Source organism: Poecile atricapillus, chromosome 4 (assembly GCF_030490865.1).
Source record: "Poecile atricapillus isolate bPoeAtr1 chromosome 4, bPoeAtr1.hap1, whole genome shotgun sequence".
Classification (NCBI taxonomy): domain Eukaryota; kingdom Metazoa; phylum Chordata; class Aves; order Passeriformes; family Paridae; genus Poecile; species Poecile atricapillus.
The window spans coordinates 48,288,911-48,307,589 of NC_081252.1; the positions used below are offsets into that span (position 1 = coordinate 48,288,911).

General features: G+C 35.0%; 1 protein-coding gene across 1 annotated transcript in view; it reads left to right on the top strand.

The window, feature by feature from the left end:
- Positions 1-8,998, top strand: part of SGCZ (sarcoglycan zeta) — a 228,935-nt gene extending 219,937 nt beyond the window's left edge. Inside the window, exon 8 of the mRNA XM_058838251.1 lies at positions 8,777-8,998. Within this exon, the coding sequence (XP_058694234.1) occupies positions 8,777-8,998 (222 nt within the window). The remainder of the gene's footprint in view (positions 1-8,776) is intronic.
- The last annotated feature ends 9,681 nt before the right edge of the window (positions 8,999-18,679 follow it).

Consider the following 18,679-nt stretch of genomic DNA (forward strand, 5'->3'; position numbering starts at 1 on the left):
TAAGCTCAAATATCAGTACCATTTTAAAGCATTTGCTGACATTTTGTGAATGGTTTTTATGTTCTGAAAGAGAAAACAAAAAAGAAACAAAAAAGGACTTTTTAAATCAAGTAGATACACTGAAATGGAATTACCATGTTGTACATGCTGCTTGCTATAACTATGGAGGAATGGCTGATCAAATACAAAAACATTTCATAGACTAGTTTTATTCAACCAAGTTATGTTTGTCCAAGATTAAATGTATAAAAAAAATTGAATGTTTGTATACTTGAATTGAGTTCAATAGACAATAAGCAATGGCAGGCTCTAGAGCTCAAAGATCCACTGTTTATTCACCAAAAATTATCTAATACATATGCTGAATTTTGTTTTCAAAGCCTTTTTCATGGTATAAAGCAGTTAACTTCTTACTGATAGAGAGAGTAGTGAAAATGAAGGGAATTTTTTCTGTATTTTTTTTAATTATAGTTTTAAAAAATTCTGTTAGGATTTTTTGACAGATACGTTAAATAAAATGCATATAATTTTTAAAAAGCCCTCTCACTTTCAAATCAAATATTCATGTGTAATTTAATTTATAGAAAAAAAAACCAGGGTTCTTTACCAGTTTACAGTCGAAAATACAAAACTACAAAAGCAAAGCATTTTGACTGACAACACTCATATTTAAAATGTTTTCTGATGGCTAAATTTTCACTATAAGGAATTATATTAGAAAGATAAAAGTGACAATGAATAATTTATGATATATATATATATTTTAAAATTAGCATCACCTTTTAATCTAATTTGAATGCTAATTAAGTTTTTGTACTCTGTAAGTTAAGCACAAATAATCCAAGTACAGTTTCTTTTCTAGACTGTGTACAGAAATGGTACATAAAACACAAAGAAGTCACATCTGTCCACAACTGAATGAATTTGCAAAGACTGAAAATTATTTCCATAGCAGAAAGAATAAGTACACCAGAAAGTGTTTTTCTTCACTAGGCACCCATATATTGTATTTGGGTTATAACTCAGAAGTACCAATATATACTTCTGTGTATTAAATTTACAAAAATTTGTACTTAAAATGAAACCTGACCCTCAGAAACACCTCTTTGGTACTGATGAGTCAAAACATAAATTCTTCAGTTCAAGAATTAACTGTACACTTCACTAATGTACAGTGTTATTTTTAATGTATAGATGTGTTATTTTTTCAAATCCCTTTCAGTTTTCAGTAGTTGTGACATGGAGATGGGAATCGGAGCAAGGCTGCCAGGGTGGCTGTGCTCAAGTATGCCAGGTATAATCTTCAGAAAGAGAACATTCACCATACCAGGCCACCCCTAGGCCTGAAGGTCTCATTTGTCTTGTGGTCAACTGGTCCTGGTACTGTCGAGAATATTTTTCAATACACAGTCTGTACTAGATATTTTGGTCTTCTCTGAATATTTAGTATATTCAGTTTCATCTCAGGCACTACATTAATTTCACTGTTTAACTGTTCCTCAAAACTATTAATCGTTATGACCAGTATGGTTCCAGGTATTGTGCCACCATATGCTTAAATTTTCTGGTATATATGCTATCAAGCTAATATTTTAATTTTTCACTATGACTTTTTGTTCCTTTTTCTCAGAACTATTATTTAGATTTAATGAAAGCCACAGATAAGTATTAGAATAAATGGTCCATGCAAACTAAAGTACTTCACTTCATCCTATAGTTGGTCTTAACCTTGAATATTGAAACACACCAGCATATGAAAATTACATAGTTGAATCTAGTGACCTAATCTATATAATCCTCTTTGTAGGATGCTTCTGATAGCCTAGGCAGAATAGCAGAAAGACTAAGAAAAAACCTTGCATTTCTGTAATTCAGAATAATTGAATAGTTAAGGAAATCCAAAAGGTTTATTTAGTGAGACATCACTACAGTGTCTTTTTATACTGGTTGATTAACACCCACCTATCGGATTTTCTTCTTTTCTTTCACAGTTCCTCCAGTCTCCTGACATTTCTTATCCACATTAGACCTGAAATATGCCTTTGCAACCCTATAGAATTGCCTGTTTTATCAGAGTGTTGGATACATGGATACAGAAAATTCTTCATTGTCTATAATCCTAAATCCTAAATTTTTGATTTGGCTGTACAACTTAAACTGTCATATGCTGTCTTGACTGAGACCAATTGGAGAATTTTATACATGACAGGTTCATATCTCTGTATTAAAGGGCTTGTACGAGTATTTGATTTTTTACCTCATGCTGACATATTCCCCACTGAAAGTTTGCTCCTTCAATTCAGTTCTTTCTTTTGTAGATAATCTGTATTTTCTGGCTTGCCTTCCTGTCCCTTCCACTCTCTATGTTCAGATTAACAATACAGTCTGATGAGCAGGTGAATGGCAGACCTTCATTAGCAAAAAGTGTATATAAAAAGATTATATAGTGTATATAAAATTAAAAGTGTATATAAGATTAAAAGTGTAGATAAAAAGACCATTTTTCCATTCTTATCACATACACTCCATGCTAATTCAGTTTGATACTTTAATTAGTCAGAAATCAGATCTACTTTTAAACATTATAGAACTAATGTGTTTTTCTCTGTACTAAGATGCATGCGACAAAGTAGTGATGTGGGATTTCTAAACCTTAAGTATTTAGAGAGAATGACACTGCTCAGCATTCTGTTCTCCATGAAGTAACATTTCTCTGAGTATATGCTGCCTTTTCCATTTTGCAATCTGTCAGTCATTCTCCTACAATGATTCAAGAATGGATGAAGGCTTTGATTTTATTTGTGCCTATTTATCTGCTGAGGAGTGAGACTCTCAGAAAGAGTATGACTGGCCTACATTGCCTTGATATATGTGAGGTGTTAAATGGCTTATCTCATATGTCTCACTGCAAAACAGATAAGAGGAGGACCATGTACACAGGCACTTCCATTATCTACTGTCATCTAGCAACAGTGTTCCCTAGAAACAGCACTGTTTAATTTTTTGTCTTGCAACTTCTTTACTTCTCTTTAAACACTTGATAACATCAGGCATAAAACAGTAAGTAGTTTAAGTTTTGCTGGTGTTGGAGGACTTTTCAGCCATGAATTTCAGTTTTCAGCAGATCAGAGGGCAGGAAACCTATATCCTCAAATATATACACTGAAATTCTTACTGTGTTGGGATACACTGGTGGTATATTTGAATTCCTGCTTACCTAATAGACCCTAATAGATAGCAATGTTACATCTCTAAATTTTGTCTTTCATTTATAACCTTGACAGCAGATATACAAGGTATATTTTAATACTGGCTTTAAACCATCTTTATTAATCCTCTTCATCTCAGGCTTCACCAGGGTGTAGCTATAGGGATGTGATTAAATTGGACTCACTGCAGCAGATATCACCTTCTCAAGTGGTATCACAGTTCAGCTTTTCTCAGACACCATACCCTAGTATCCACATGGCTCACCGGCTGTTCTGGGATGCATGCTGGGATGGGACTCGCTAGCTACCACGCAGGATTATGATACCAGATAAACCTGGATTGTTGTACATCAGTGTGAAGTTTGTAGGTACCAGTGGAAGAGCCTGTACAGATATGCTTATAAAGATCATTTCATTTAATGAGCAAATTAACTACATTGTCTTGTAATGCACATCAGAGTAAGGTGCTCTGGATGAAAGTCTTGGAGCAGTACACTACTGAACACCTGCAATAATAGATTGTAGAAGTGTAGCTGTCCTGATGTAAACAAACAGAAAAATTATTGAGCTCACAACAAATAATATAATAAATAAAGGAATACTAAATAAATAAATAATAAAGTTCAAGAGATGTAACTCCTCCCAGATCTCTGACACATAGGCCCTCTGATTTTTTGAGTTAATTCTTGTTTGAAACAAAACACGTCTTTTAGAACCCATTTAATTTTGTTCTACAGATTTCTCATGATTCTTCCCCATCATGACTGAAACTAAGCTGTTAAAATGGCCAGTCACATAATCTGCCAAAAGTATAAAGAGCTCATCTAGTATTTTGTTGGATTGCGTTACATGTATATGTTCTATATTGAAGTGTTTTTTTATTATTGCATACATAATATTCTAATGTCTCCAGCTTCCATGGAAATAGTCTTTTTATTTTCTTCTTTGGTATTCCAAGTATATCGAGGTGTGCAGGGTTTGGCTGGGATAGTGTTTATTTTGTTACCAGTGGTTGGTATGGGGCTGTGGTTTGGATTTGTGCTGAACACAAGGTTGATAATATAGATGTTCTTGTTATTGCTGAGAAGAACTTACACAGACCCAAGGACTTTTCTGCTTTTCATCCAGCCATACTGGGTGGATGTGGTTTATACCCTAAACCACTACTGGGTGTAGTGGTTTAGATTTGCTAATTTCGTTTTCCCGGCCAACGCACCAAATAAATGTCATGGTTTTAAAGCAGTAACTAGAAAATTACTTACTTCTTGCTGTGAGATATGGATTAGAACAAGAGCAAAACAGGCTTAAAACTTAAAAGGAAATAAAAAAAGTTTATTAACAAAACTACAAGAACACCAGAATAAACCTCCAGAAAACCCTTTTATCTCTCACTACCCAACCATTCCCTTGTACACGTGACAACATAGAGCCAAAAAAGCTTTGGAACTTTGGTGTTTAAAACACTCCCAATTCCTGCTAGAGTCTTTTCATCAGCCTTTGTAGAGAAACAGAAGTCTTCTTCTAATCTATCTTCTAATCTAATCTATGGAGTTTCTCACGAGAAAACTATTTCTGTTATAGTTTTCTATTTTTCTGATGCCAGCTGCCCAGAAATCCTGTCATCAGAGTTCACTCCTTCCATTTCACATCACTCTGAGGTGTGTATGGGCCACGAGTCTAGGGATGTCATTTTTTAAGGATGAGTTATTCAAAGGCAAAAGTCCTCTTCATCTGTCTGTGTGAGCTTCGCTGAAAAACAGTTTTCTCATTGCCCCCAAAGCCTCAAATCTTCGCTTCACTCTGTTCCAGCACCTCACTGTATCATAATTACTCTACTTTTTACTCAAAATCCACACTTTGAACACTCCATTCCTCCCAATCTACTCTGTCATGAATTAAAGGAGTTTTTTCAAAACACTATTGTCCATCTCCATAACTTTAACAGAAAAATATTTCAGCTTAATTAAAGCATCTCCTTATTCTCTCTTCCCCATCTAAAACTTAACTCTTTTTCTCACTGTTGTTGGTGGTTTTATGATGTCTTCTTCATGTTGATTGTCTTTGTCTCTCTGGGAAAAAGGAGTAATCTGTACGTTTTTTCCAGGTAGTTAAAGAATTAAAGTCTTAGAAAATCTGCAGATGTTCATGGTGTCAGGTTTCAGTTCAGCAGCAGAAACTACAAACTAAACCAGGCTGGCCGGCTCTGTTTCTACCCCCGCCCCCCGGCCTCTGCGGCCCTGTCCGGCCTGGAGGGGGGGGAAGAGGCCGAGACAGAGCCTTGTTACCTTTTCAGAAGCCGGAAACACAAAGAGAGCAAGAGAGCTCCGGCTTTACATCTTAAGGTGGGGTTCACAAGTTGATCTCACTTTTCAATGGTTAAAACTGCTGTCAATTCTTACAAATGACCGATAATTGGTCAGGAGAAAAGACTCCCATCAGCCACCAGCAGCTTCAACTTCCTTAGCTCTCAAAACTATCTTAAAGGTAAAGTCACCCCATGACACTGGGGAAGAGACCGGGGGTGCACGGGAAGCTGGGAGGTGACACAGTCAGGGCAGGTGACCTCAACTGACCAAAGAGACCTTCCATACTCTATGACATCAGGCTCACTACATAAATCTTCTGGGGGAAGAAGGAATAAGGGGAAGGGCCTTTGAAGTGCTGGTGTTTGTATTCCCAAGTCACGGTTGTGTGTGATAGGGCCCTGCTCTCCTGGAGTTGGCTGAACACCTGCCTGCCCATGGGAAACAGTGAATTCATTCCTTAGTTTGCTTTGCTTGTTTGCATAGCTTTCACTGTTAAATTGTCTTTATCTCAACCCATGAGTGTTACAGCTTCTACCCTTCCAATCCTTTTCCTAATCTTTCTGGTGGGGGAGTGAGTGGCTGTGTGACACATGGCTGCTGGCTGGGGTTAAACCATGACACAAGGCTTACTGAAAGTCAGTATTAGAAGTCCAAAAGGCCACTCAGATTTATTTTTTTTTTAAGCTCTATTTGTTAAAAGTTATCAAGAACTGCTGATTAAAAGTATATGACATTACTGGCTCCAGTTTAATATCCTGTTGAGTTACTGTTGAAATTGAAAGTGTTTTATCACAGTCATGTTCTGACATCAATTTTTGATCTTTCTCCCAGTACAGAACTGTGCTGAGCATTATTTAGTACAAAAGATATACTTACATAGACCTTGCATTGTTAAATGCTACTGGATTTTTATACTGTTGCTACTTTAATAATGAACCTTTTACCATTTGTTTTTTCTTGATACGAGACGTGAAAAAATACTTTTAATTACTTGTCACTCCATTCATTATTTTGTCCTTTTTTTCCTTCCCACATACCCTAGGGTTAAGGTTAGGGTTAGGGTTAGTGTTTGGGTTATGGTTAGGATTAGGGTTTATGTTGTTTATTATTAAACTCTTTTTTCTGTATCTCTTGTTTTGTTTTTGTGTTATATTTGCCATAGTTACTTTCACATTTACTCTTATCTGAGCTGAATGTTTTAACCTGTGTAATTTTTTTTTTCCCAGTGGTAATTCTAGCAGAACATAATTTCATTTTTTCCCAGTACCATCCACATTTCTTTCATAAAAACTCTTTCTTCAGGGGTTATGACTACTAACTGTCTCAGGTCTGTAATACTGGACTTTCCAAGCAACATTGTGTCTTTGTGTGTCTAAATACATCATTCCTTTGTTATATAAATTACAGAACAAAGATAATAATTTGCTGTATTTTACTTGAGTGATCACTTCCTCTATCAGTAATGATGTGAATTAAAGCAGGCATTGTGACATGCAGATGTCACCTTTGCCTCTGAGGTTCTCCCTTTCTGTCCCTTTTAGTATTTCCTCCTATGACAGTATATATCTGTGGGAACTGGAGAACTTACAGTAATGGGGAGTTGTAGTGTTTGGGGCTACTTTCAGACTCTATTACTTTCAATAATTCCAGTCATTTACAATCCTTCTGTTGTGGAGATGGAAACATGAATATGCATCCAGCCCTGTAAGGGATTTTATCCAGACACTTTATTTTTTTCCCAGCCTGTTGTTCCAGCCTTCTCTACAGCAGGAACTCAGTAGTGCTTCTGCACTGCCTTGCTGCCATATACCACTTATTTTATCATAAAATAATACTTGTCTCCTGTAGAAAAAACAAAACAATGCTGTCGTTGTTGGACACGAAATTATTCACATAGACACAGCTCAATGTGTGATAGGAAAAAGAGAGTGATTTATTTTTGTGGTTCTAGTATTTATAGATTCTCAACAATGACCAGGGATTGGATAGTCAAGTCACCACCTTCCCAACCACACTGGTTATGAGAAATGTCCATCAAAAGACATTTCTTTAATAGAATGTATAAACATCTATGTTTATTGTTACTTTCCTGGGAAAGTGGCTAGAAACTATGAAAACAAGATCAGAAGGTTTAATTCTCAGGGCAACTCAATGCTTTCCCTATTTCTTCAGGTTCTTTACATGTACTGTGAAGACTGTGGTATAATGATGCCAGGTTTGTTGATTTTAGATACCAAATAAAAAACACTAACAAGTATTTAAGGAACTTGCCTTATCCTAAGTTTCATAGTGTCACTTCCAGAGTTTAAGGCCATTTTGATTTGTTACCTGTCTTCTAGAAGTTCTTAGTCTTCTCCTGAGATAATGACTGATCTTACCTTAGCTCTTATTTACTCTTTCCATAAACAAAAAATAAATTCTGAGCAGCTGGACACTCATCTGTTTGTGCCAGTAGAAGACATGTAGTTTTCTGCAAATGTAAGTATTGGAGAAATCAACAGAGATTCATGAATGTTACTGGTATCTACAGTTTCATATCGACTCGTTTTATTTCCAGTGGCAGATTTAAAAAAAACAAATATTTTTTAATCATATTCAATGCTCAAAAACAAATGGGAATATCTTGATGACCTTCTTAATAAGACTTTAACCTGAAATATTTCCTCCTCTTAATTTAGGTCAAAGAAGCTCTTTTTTTTCTGTGCCTGTGTCTTTGTAATCTCATTTAATTATTTTCTGGAAGTAGCTGTTGTTAAGCCCCTACAATTTAGCACAGTTCAGCACATATTTTCAACTGCTTACAGGAGCACACTGGGGAACGTGCTTTAATATTACTTCACACCTTTTAAAATACAAATTCTGCCAGAGCAAGTATATGCTGCTGTTATAAATGAATAAATGTTAATCATAAAATGTACAAGTGAAAATTCAACTTATTCAAGAATATTGTCAAAATGTTTTTGTATAATAATGTTTGTACCTGAATAAACATGTCGGTGAAGTAATTGCATATATTGCAATTCATCATAATGACTATTAATGCAGAAATGACTACACAGAGATGAAAAACAATAAATGCTGACATCTTTTTTATTTCTAAAAAGAGTCATTTCTAATATATCTTTATAATACTTCTAATAAAATATTTCTAAAATTTTAAATACACTTTTAAAGAATCACAGCTGCCTCAAAGCACTTCTTTAAAATATGTCTCACTGCTGAAAGAAATTTATGTATTCCTTTTTTTTCTCCCTCTTTTAGATATTTTTAAACGCAGATACAATCCGCCTGGGAAATCTACCAGTGGGGTCCTTTTCATCCTCCTCCTCCTCCTCCTTCTCCTCCTCCTCCTCACCCAGCTCTTCAGCCCCTCGCCAGACAATCTATGAGCTCTGCGCCTGTCCCAATGGTAAACTTTACCTGTCCCCAGCAGGAGCAGGCTCCACATGTCAATCCAGCAGCAACATCTGCTTGTGGAGCTAGAATGACTCCGTTTTATCCTCACACCAGAATAGCCTTTTGTTACTATCCCTCTGCTTCACAGTTCAGTTCGGTTTCCCTTGTGACAAGTTCGACACTTCAAACGGCCTGCAGAGCAACTTCTTCCACTGTAAGCAGGAATACAGCGCTGCCTTCTCTTGTGGTTTGTGCTGCCACTCAACACAGAGATGGGAGAGAGATATCCAGAAATCAATGTATTCTTCATCAGGAAACCTAGAACATAAGATCACCTTATTTTCCAAAAGGGACAATAACACAGGTGCCTTTGCTACTTGAAGTGAAGCACATAGTTTTAGATTTTTGCAGGACCTGGATATGAACTGCACATAAATATATATCTAGAGAGAGAGAGAGAGAGTACATTAATTTTCCCAGAATCTGATGGTGAGATGAATTGGTTCCCCTTGTATGATATATAACTTTACTGTCTGAAAGCACAATTTTCCATTCATCTTTTTGGATGTAAACTTTTATCCCTGAATTTTAAAATTTTAAAGCATTGTGTGATGCTTGCTTTACTAAACAAATTCAGTAAATGGTTTTTAATACAAAAAGAGACAGAATTCCTCCCTGAGTTTGGTTTCTTTAAAAATGTGTTGTTACTATTTGTCTACTAAGTCTAGGGTTTTGTACACTAGGTAAATTTTGGAAGTGCTCAGCAATATTACTTTAAAAGTTAAAAATACATGCTCTTGTTTGTCAGATCTGAATGACCTTATATTTTCATGGCCATTGCATGTGAAGTGATTGTTTTAAGTAGAACATACAGTTTCTGGAAAAGAAGAACAGGGTAAAGAAGGAAATTCTGATGATATGTTTGTTGATCAGTGTATTGCTCTTCACAAGGTTCTTATAATTGGCAAATACAAAACCAAGAGAGGAATCTTCAAAGGTACATCTTGCCCATTTTCTGACTATGTTTAACTGCTGCCACTTGAACACAGTACAAACATTGTTAGCAATGTAAAGTGTGATGCTGAGAAGCAGTGCACTAACAACTTGTATGACATTCACATTTATTATTCTCCTTTGTTTACTGTCTACTGCTGAGGTTTCAAAGTAATAGTAGTATATATAAAATCACATATTAAATGACATTCAGTATTAAAAAGTACATCAATATTACCTTGACTTTACCAGGTCTGTGTTTAAATTATGCAGCCACATTTGCACTGAGATCTCACTACTGACTTTCTTTTTTGACAAGTTTCATGTGGGATTTCTTTCTTGTATCAATGTTCATATTTATGTGGCTTGATTGGTAGTTGAAATCTTATAAGAAATGCTTTGGTATGCTGCTGGTAAAATTGTCACAACATTGATTAACAAGAGTATCTTGAAACTTGCAGAACCCAGGGAAGTAAAACAATATAAAAATGTTTCCTAGTGTGGAAGATGGCTTGATTGTGTGAGGTAAGTATGTTTTTTAATTCTATTCTTTAAATTGCATCACCTAGCTTGTATTGTTAGAGGCTTCTGAATCAAAGATCACCAATGAAATGAGAGCTTTTGCAAAGTAATTCTAAAGCCAGGGGAGATGGTGCAAGGTGGGTATTTCTACACACTTTTTTTTTTTTTTTTAAGAGAAAATAAATGAAAATGAGAAAACTAGTATGGTGATTCCCTTTATTAACACCTATTAAGGCTGACTTTGTTTTCACTTCAGGTGAAATTCACTCCTATGCAGAAGACCAGCACAAGACGTGTCAACGGCTTGACTGGTGCTTGCCTTACCATTGGCCCTCTTTAGAGGTGTGAATTTTACCTCATGGCAAGAATTCTGTATTTGCTGGTTTTAACAATTAAATGAAGATTTTAAATTTATTATTTTATGCCTTCAAAAGAAGTCTGTTATCAGCTGACTTGTCTGTTTGAGATTGTTCTTCTTTGAAAGAAAATATACTAGAAAATATTGCAAGCAAATGTATTAGAACATGAAGATTTTGAAGACAGTAGAAGGGACAAAAAGAGTTACAGATGACAAAGAGGATGACAATAAAACATTAGAAAGTGTAGCCACACAAGACACCCTTGTAACTGGGATATATAGGGATATAGATGTCTTTTTCTTATGCACACAAGTAATAGAATGGTAGAGTGATAGCCATGAATTTCAGAAGGGAAAGTATAAAGATATGTATGAGGACACATCTATGTGTATTCATTATCTGTGCACACCTACATACACCTGTTGCTTAAAAGATGAACAAATATAGTGACTAATCTAAATCTATTTGTATTTAATCTGAATTAAAATGTGGCTTCCTACAAATTGCATACAAGTAGCAAAAAAGCTGAGGAGCTTTTTTTCTCCTCAAAAAAATCTGCAGGATGTCTTGCAGATACTTTGTCAAGAATTTTCCATTGAAAAATTCTTATTTGTTTGTTCTTCACCTCCTGAGATTATTTACCTGTTATTCATTTAAAAACGGTCTCTGTTCACTGATGGAAGGACCCAAACAATAAATTTCACACCAACTTGGTTGGGAATGGGCAGGTAGAAAAATAATATATTTTTTTACTAGATTAATTTTATCAGCAAGACTGAAATAATGTGCCACTTGGAATGAAGAGAAGTCAGAAGACATTTGTGGATAGTACATTGGTCTCCTAAAAAACAAGCCAGTAAATTCATGTAGCTCTGCACTGTCAGGATATTCATTACTGGAGTCCCATCAGTATGCAGTAGAGTATATTTAAGACATTCAACAACCTATGGGATAGAATAGCAAGTTCTCGTTATATCTTAATAATCTGGTGAATTTCATAATATTGATGTTTACTTTAAATCCATTGAAAACTGTAAGAAGGGAATTAAACATTTTTTATTTCAAAAAGTATTTCTAGCCCACATGATTTCAGGGAATATTGGAAAAGTGATTTCAGTGCATTAACCATACTAAAAAATTAAGATGCCATCCTTATGACAACAATGAAATATCTGCAAAGACCTTATTGGCTACATATATTTAATATATATGATAGATTTATTTCCTGTAAAAAGTATTTGTGTCATATTATAGAATACTGTCTCTTTCTTGGTTTTTTTTTTTTTTAAATAAAAAAAAAGAGAAAAATAAGAGCATCAGCCAACCTCTCTGAGCACTGTCAGATGTATGGTTTGTATTGCAGTTCATTCATTGGTTAAGTGTTAAGACCAAAGACAGACACTTCTATTATATTCGACACTATGACACTGCTGTTTCTACTAATTCTGTTGGAATGAAGAGATGAAAAGTTGTAATTACAACATGAAATGTAACATAGTTTAGATCTGTGCAGCATTTTGAGCTGTAGATTTTCACTTTTTTCCAAGGTTTAAATTTTTTGTCGGTGTCTTGCAATTACATTACTATTCATGCATATGGGGGTCTTTTGGTGTTCCTAAGAAAACATGCCAAGACATTGCTTCTTTGAATTGAAGTTATATTGGTTTGCTTGTAAAATCGGCTTGACTGGATAAAACAATTTGCTTTCAACCATTTTAGATGCAGAGTTATTAAGTCTGGAAGATACAGCCATAAATGTCTAGAAGGATGAATGAAGGATGTTTAAGATATTTGGTTCCTAACACAATGTATCTATTAGGGTTTTTTGGTTTTTTGTGTTTTGTTTTGTTTTGTTTTTAGATTCTAAAAAACTGCTAAATAAAAAACAAATTAAAAACCCACAAACTTGAGACTATGGAATTGTTATCAACTGATTCACTGTAATGCACATGAAAGTTGTATGAAAATCTGAGTGTCTTATTGTTTTGAACACTACTCAGTAAAGGTCTGCTAACCATTTTTGTTTTGTAACCTTCGTGTTAATGGTTTTCTTGTGTATAGAAGTATATATAAAAAGATGGGAACTATTTTCTTACACATACTATGCAATATGTTTGTAGAACTGCAATATTACCAAAATTACAAAAGCTGTGCTTTTGTACCCTCTTGCTTTATGTAAAAAAAATCTTTTTTCTATTTAATGTACTGTCTGTCTTAAAATTGTGGATAACATTATTCAAAAGCAGTACACTGAAACTTTAAAGATTTTTATTTTATTTACCTTGGATTTTTTTTTTTTTTTTAATGAAAATAATAGCAAGGTTTTGGAAGTTGGAAATTGCTTTTTCTTGGAAAGCTAGAACTTTTCCAGCATGTAATTAATACTGTCAGTTTGAAATGTCTCTTGTACTTCTTTCATTTGGTCTTAGCATTTCCATCTGGTGCTACCATATAACCATAAATAAATGTGATACATTAAACAGGAAATATATCAGAATTAATTTCAAGAATAATCAAAAAGGAATCCTGCTAAGGGTGAGAAGAACATCTAGAATAGCTGATGAGAAACTTTTAGATTTTCTGTATATTTTTGATGGATTCTTTTTTTTTGTTTGCATTTCCTTGCCTCTGTCTACATTAGCAGCATGGTAATAACTTTAATTTCTTTTTCAGGTTTTTTGTCCTAACACAGAGAATATAGTACAGTTTTATTTCAAACATTTTTTTTTTCAAAACAACAGACACAGCATTTAAATGCAGTACTTATGTCAAGAAAAACAATTTTAAAGAAGTGTAGGCTTTATTTCTTCAACAGCATTAGTAAAGTTTAAATTACAGTGGTGCTATATCATCTACCATAAAAGCAGATTACACTACTTAACTTCCTTTGTATCTTGCCAGAATAAGATTCAATTGCATATTCATGTTTAAACTGCATTTGTTTATAAACCACTTGAGAATTACACAGTCATGTAAAAGGTTTTGCACTAATGTCATCAATGCAAACAAATGTTCTCTGTGTTTACCCTGGGCAGGGTCAGGCTGTGCACAGCCTTGCACAGAGCTTGGACAAAAAGCAAGGTGAGCATTTAGTGGGGTTGTTTTACAAAGAGCTCCTTGATGCCATATTATGACTTCATCAATATCCAGACAGCAGCTAGCTTCACAATGCTGATAAAATCAGCAATTTCTGTACAAGAGCAACAGTTGTTTAGAACTTTCAGTAATACAGAACAATATATCAGTCATATAGACTGATAAGTCTCAAATGACTAAAACATGATAGCTGATACAGCAAGAAAAAATATTCTTGGCCATTTTACTCAGGGTTGGACTTGTCCAATCTGGGGAAACTACTGCCAGTAAAAGATAAATAGAAGTGAAAACAAAAAAGTACACCATATGCATTGTGTTGATTCAACACAGTCCACACTGAGACTAGAATTTAATACAAGCTCTCTGTGTAAAGTATAGATATGTCTTCTCTGAAACTTTGAACTGAGCTTCAGATTATGTTGTTTGAATTTGAAAATATTATTTGATCTTTAAGCAATACATTTCTTACCAAGAAATTGTAAGGAATTGTTTCAGAAGAGATGAGATAAAATCTTATACTGTATATCCAGTCTGATTAGAGTCCATAAACCAAATAAAATCTAGCCTACTTAACTAAGAAAAAAAAATAAATTGAAATTTGAAAGTTTTTCTGAGTTTCAGGAAAACTTTAAGTGGACTTCAGCTTTTTAAGGAGTGTCCAGCTCTAGAAGTGTCTTCAATTCTGACATGTTTAAGAGTGACAGCAATTTATATTAAAATATTAGGCCTTGGGTCTAACTAGCTTCATTTAACACACAACTTGATCTGAGAAGTAAAAGTGGCTTTAAGTCACATGTATGCATCCTTGTTGGAAAGACCCACAAGGGAGAAATTCAGCTTTCAGCATCATCTAAGCACAATGCAAAGTAGGATTTAAGCATTAGAGATGCATTACGGACAGCAAGATGTATTGTTTTTTGTGCTTTATGATATTTTGAGAGCTTGTATACAGTCATTCTTTACTGAGAGATCTACATTCTAACACAACTTATTTCTCAGTATATATTTCAGAACTATTCTTAAAAAAATATATAATTGTTTTATTTTAGGTGATGTTTACTCAGTTTTCTTGTCCCAAACACTGCAACAGTTAGTAAGTCAAATTCTCTTTCTTAATTCCCATCCACTCTTAACTCTTCAGCTGAGCTTCAGTTGTCCCCTTAAGCATCATCCTTTCTTCACAAACAACAAAAAGAATTTTGCTTTCTCTTTATCAGGATGCTTCCTGTGTGACTTACTTAAACTGTGTCAAAGGGAAAGCTGTTTGCTTTGTGACAGTAGAAATTATGTAAGAAGGAGAACACAAACAGGTAAATAATATTTTTAGTCTAGAATTAAACCTCTAGAGTGAAAGCTTTTAGACTGTAGACTCCTTAATAATTTTTAATTTCTCCAAAGTTTTGTCATTCAGTGAATGTATTTAAAATACCATAAAATAAAAATGCAAACTATCCTATCCTGTTACATTTTTCTTTTAATGGAAAAGGCAATGACTGAGCTTATTATTTGTCCCTCTCTACTAATGCACTGACTTACTTTTACAAATCTGAAAGGAAAAAACAGAGCCAAAATATTAAATAGTATAACTATAACAGAACTATTTAAAACCCTTACTAATAACAGAATATTGTTCCTCTTAGTTCATGTCTGACATTCAAATTCATCCTTGGTAAATTAATGCTCTGATTTCTTATACAGTGGCAAGCCTTTTTGTTCTTTTGTGTGATCTCTGGGAGATAGGAAACCCATGATGATAGAGGAAATGAAACAACTACACAATATTAAAAGAAGCATCTGTGATAGTGTTCCCCATGCTACCATGGAACCGGACAAAATATGGAGGCCTTTATTCATATGAGGAGAGCGGGTCATCTACCGTATTTAAATACCATGAAGAAAATAGTCTGGATGCTTTCTAGCTCCATGTCCCCCTGGATGACTGAGACACAGTGTTGAAATAACTTCAAGTGACAGACAGAAAGGAAGTGGTTTCCTTGATCTGCATAGGGATGTTGTAGACATCATGCCTATGCATGTTGTGATGCATAGGCAGTAAATCAAAATCACGTTGCAACAGTAAAAGCAGTCACAAGATTTCTCCCTAAACCTCAGAGAAATGGAGAGAAAGTGAAGATTTATCATAGATTCCTAGAATGGTTTGGGTTGAAAGGAACCTTAAAGAGCATCTAGATGCAACTCCCCTGCCCTGGGCAGGGCCACCTTCCACTAAGCCAGCTTTCTCAAAGCTCCATCTAACTTGACCTTGAGCAGTTCTGGGGATGGGTCATGCACAACTTCTCTGCAATCTCTGACAGTGCCCCACCAAACTCAACCTAACCTCATTCAATTTAAAGCCAGTTGAACCCTTGTGCTGGCACTACATGCCCTTGTAAAAGGTCTCTGTCTCCAGTTTTCTTGTAAGCCACCTTTTGGTATGGAAAGGGTGCTCTAAGGTCTCCCTGGAGCCTTCTCTTTTTCTAGCTGAACAACCCCAAATCTCTCATCCTTCCTCATAGAAGAGAAATTCTGTCCCTGTAATCGTTTTTGTGGCCCTCCTTTGGAACTCAGTCCGACAGGTCTACGAGTCATTTTTGTACCTTTATATCCTTGAAATTTTCCTTTTCCTTTCTTTTCTTGGTGCCTTTGAAAACCAGCATCAGGATGGAGAAGAGCAGTAACCTAGGTGTAAATTTTGTGTTTCTCAAATAGAAGGCAACAATGAACTCTCTGTTTGAACATGTACCTCTGTTTATGGCAGAAAGAGGTGAAAATAGTCCAGTGCAGTAGGGTGGATTCAAACCCTGATGAAGTCAATAGGAAATGCTGACAAATTCTGTGTCTCTGGATTAGGCTTTAAATGTTCACTAAAGTTTTGTGCCAAAGGAAAAAAAAAAGTCATAGTCTGTGACTTTTTATAGTGCATTTCAAATATGTGTCATTAACATTAGTATAATTTTTTTCTCTGCAAATTGTTCCAACTTCTACCTGCAGGTACCATTTTGACTCCCCCACAAGGAGAACACTAAATAATTCTGCAGTCTTCAATCATTTGTCAAAACCAAATAAAGAAATTACAAGATGTCCAAAATGAGTCAATATTTAAAAAAGGGTAAAACAATCTACTGCCACTACCTTTTTGTATTTTGGCCCAGTGTTTTCGTCACGATGGAGGAGTTGCACTGTTTCTGGAAGCAATAGATTTGATCTTCCTGGCCTTTCCACTCACTTTTAAAGAGGTTCTGCAGACCATGTTCATGCAGACCTTTTACACAGGAGAGAAAAATTAGGGAAATTAATTCTTTCTATTGGGTTTGGACTTGATTTTGTTGCATGATCTATCTTTACACTTACTTAAATCCTTGCATTTAAGTGTAAAGGAAAAATATAAATCATATGGCAGCTATTAAGGCTAACAATATTAATTGCAGCATGGAGTGGGTTATTGCTCAAGATAATAATTACTGCTATGGTGGAGCAAAATGCAGAAGAAGAAAAGGAGAATACAAAGAAAAAGCATGGAAACAGAATAAAGGCATGGGAAAAGAGACAAAGAGTCGTATTAGAACAGGCTTAGTGTGTGAAGGGGAAGAAAGTGCTAAATAAATGTTAAAATTTCTCTTTACCTCTCTGACCTTGTCAAATAGATCATGCCAAAGTTCAAAAAGCAGGGGAAAGCTTCAGGATAGCATTGATTCAGAAGTCCTTTTCAAGACCAGAAATGTACTATTCATGGGAACAAGACAGTACGAACAACATCAGAAAATTTCTGTTGCTTCTCTGGCCTCTCTGTGAAGAGAGGCACAGATCTGGAAGTTATAAGCAATGGAAACTGTATAGAAGACAAAGTTCTACATACAAAAGTACAGTTTTGGAAGAAGTTGTCACTGAGGCTTACATTAGACTACAGCAGTGTAAATGGAAAGCAGCTGAAACAAGAATTAGAAAATGGAGAACAGTCTATAGGTTGGTGAGGTTTTATTGATTTTGAGGTTTTTTGTAAGAGGAGGGAATATGGACTGTAAGGTATTTTCTTATTTCCTTATTTCTCTTTCCTTTTGTTCTATTTTGCTTTCCAAACAGCATCTGAGTGTTCTCAAACAGACTTGTGCTGTGATTTCACAGCAGTCAAGAAATTTATATCTATATGTATGACAGAATAAATAAGAAAGCAGTGCTACTTACATGCATTTTGGAAACAGCAGTTTTGTTGTTTTATGAAAGGTTGATCCATCAGCTAATGAATGAGTCTGATGAAAGCAAACGTTTGGTTTCAGGGTTTTTAAGCACGTTTATCTCTCCTTATACCACATTACACAGTTTTCAAGCCCAGATGAGTCCTCTTACATTACCATGTAAAGAAATATTTTGTATCTCTATGTATGAATTAATTCATATGCGGTACAAATTTTCCATAAAGGTATTTATTCTCTATGATGACTACCGCCACCTCATCTTCAAGTTTCCTAGCATAAACTGCTGGACTCTAGTAGACCTACTAAAATTCTGATCTTAAACTCTTGGTACTTAAACTTTTACTTTGGGAAAGTCTAGGACACCGTACCAGTCCTTTTTATGGTGCTGTGATAATAAACGTCTCTTCTCATGCATGTTGGCATACATTTGTGAGCAAGTCACCACAGGCTTAACTAGATTCCTGGAGCTGCTTCTGAAATTATTTGTTTGTTTACCTCCAGTTTCCAAAATCTTGCATGGCTTTAATATAATGTGGGGTTTTATATTTTTGTTTAACTATAGTACATTATGTACTTTTAAGAGATTTAAGTTATATACCTAGACC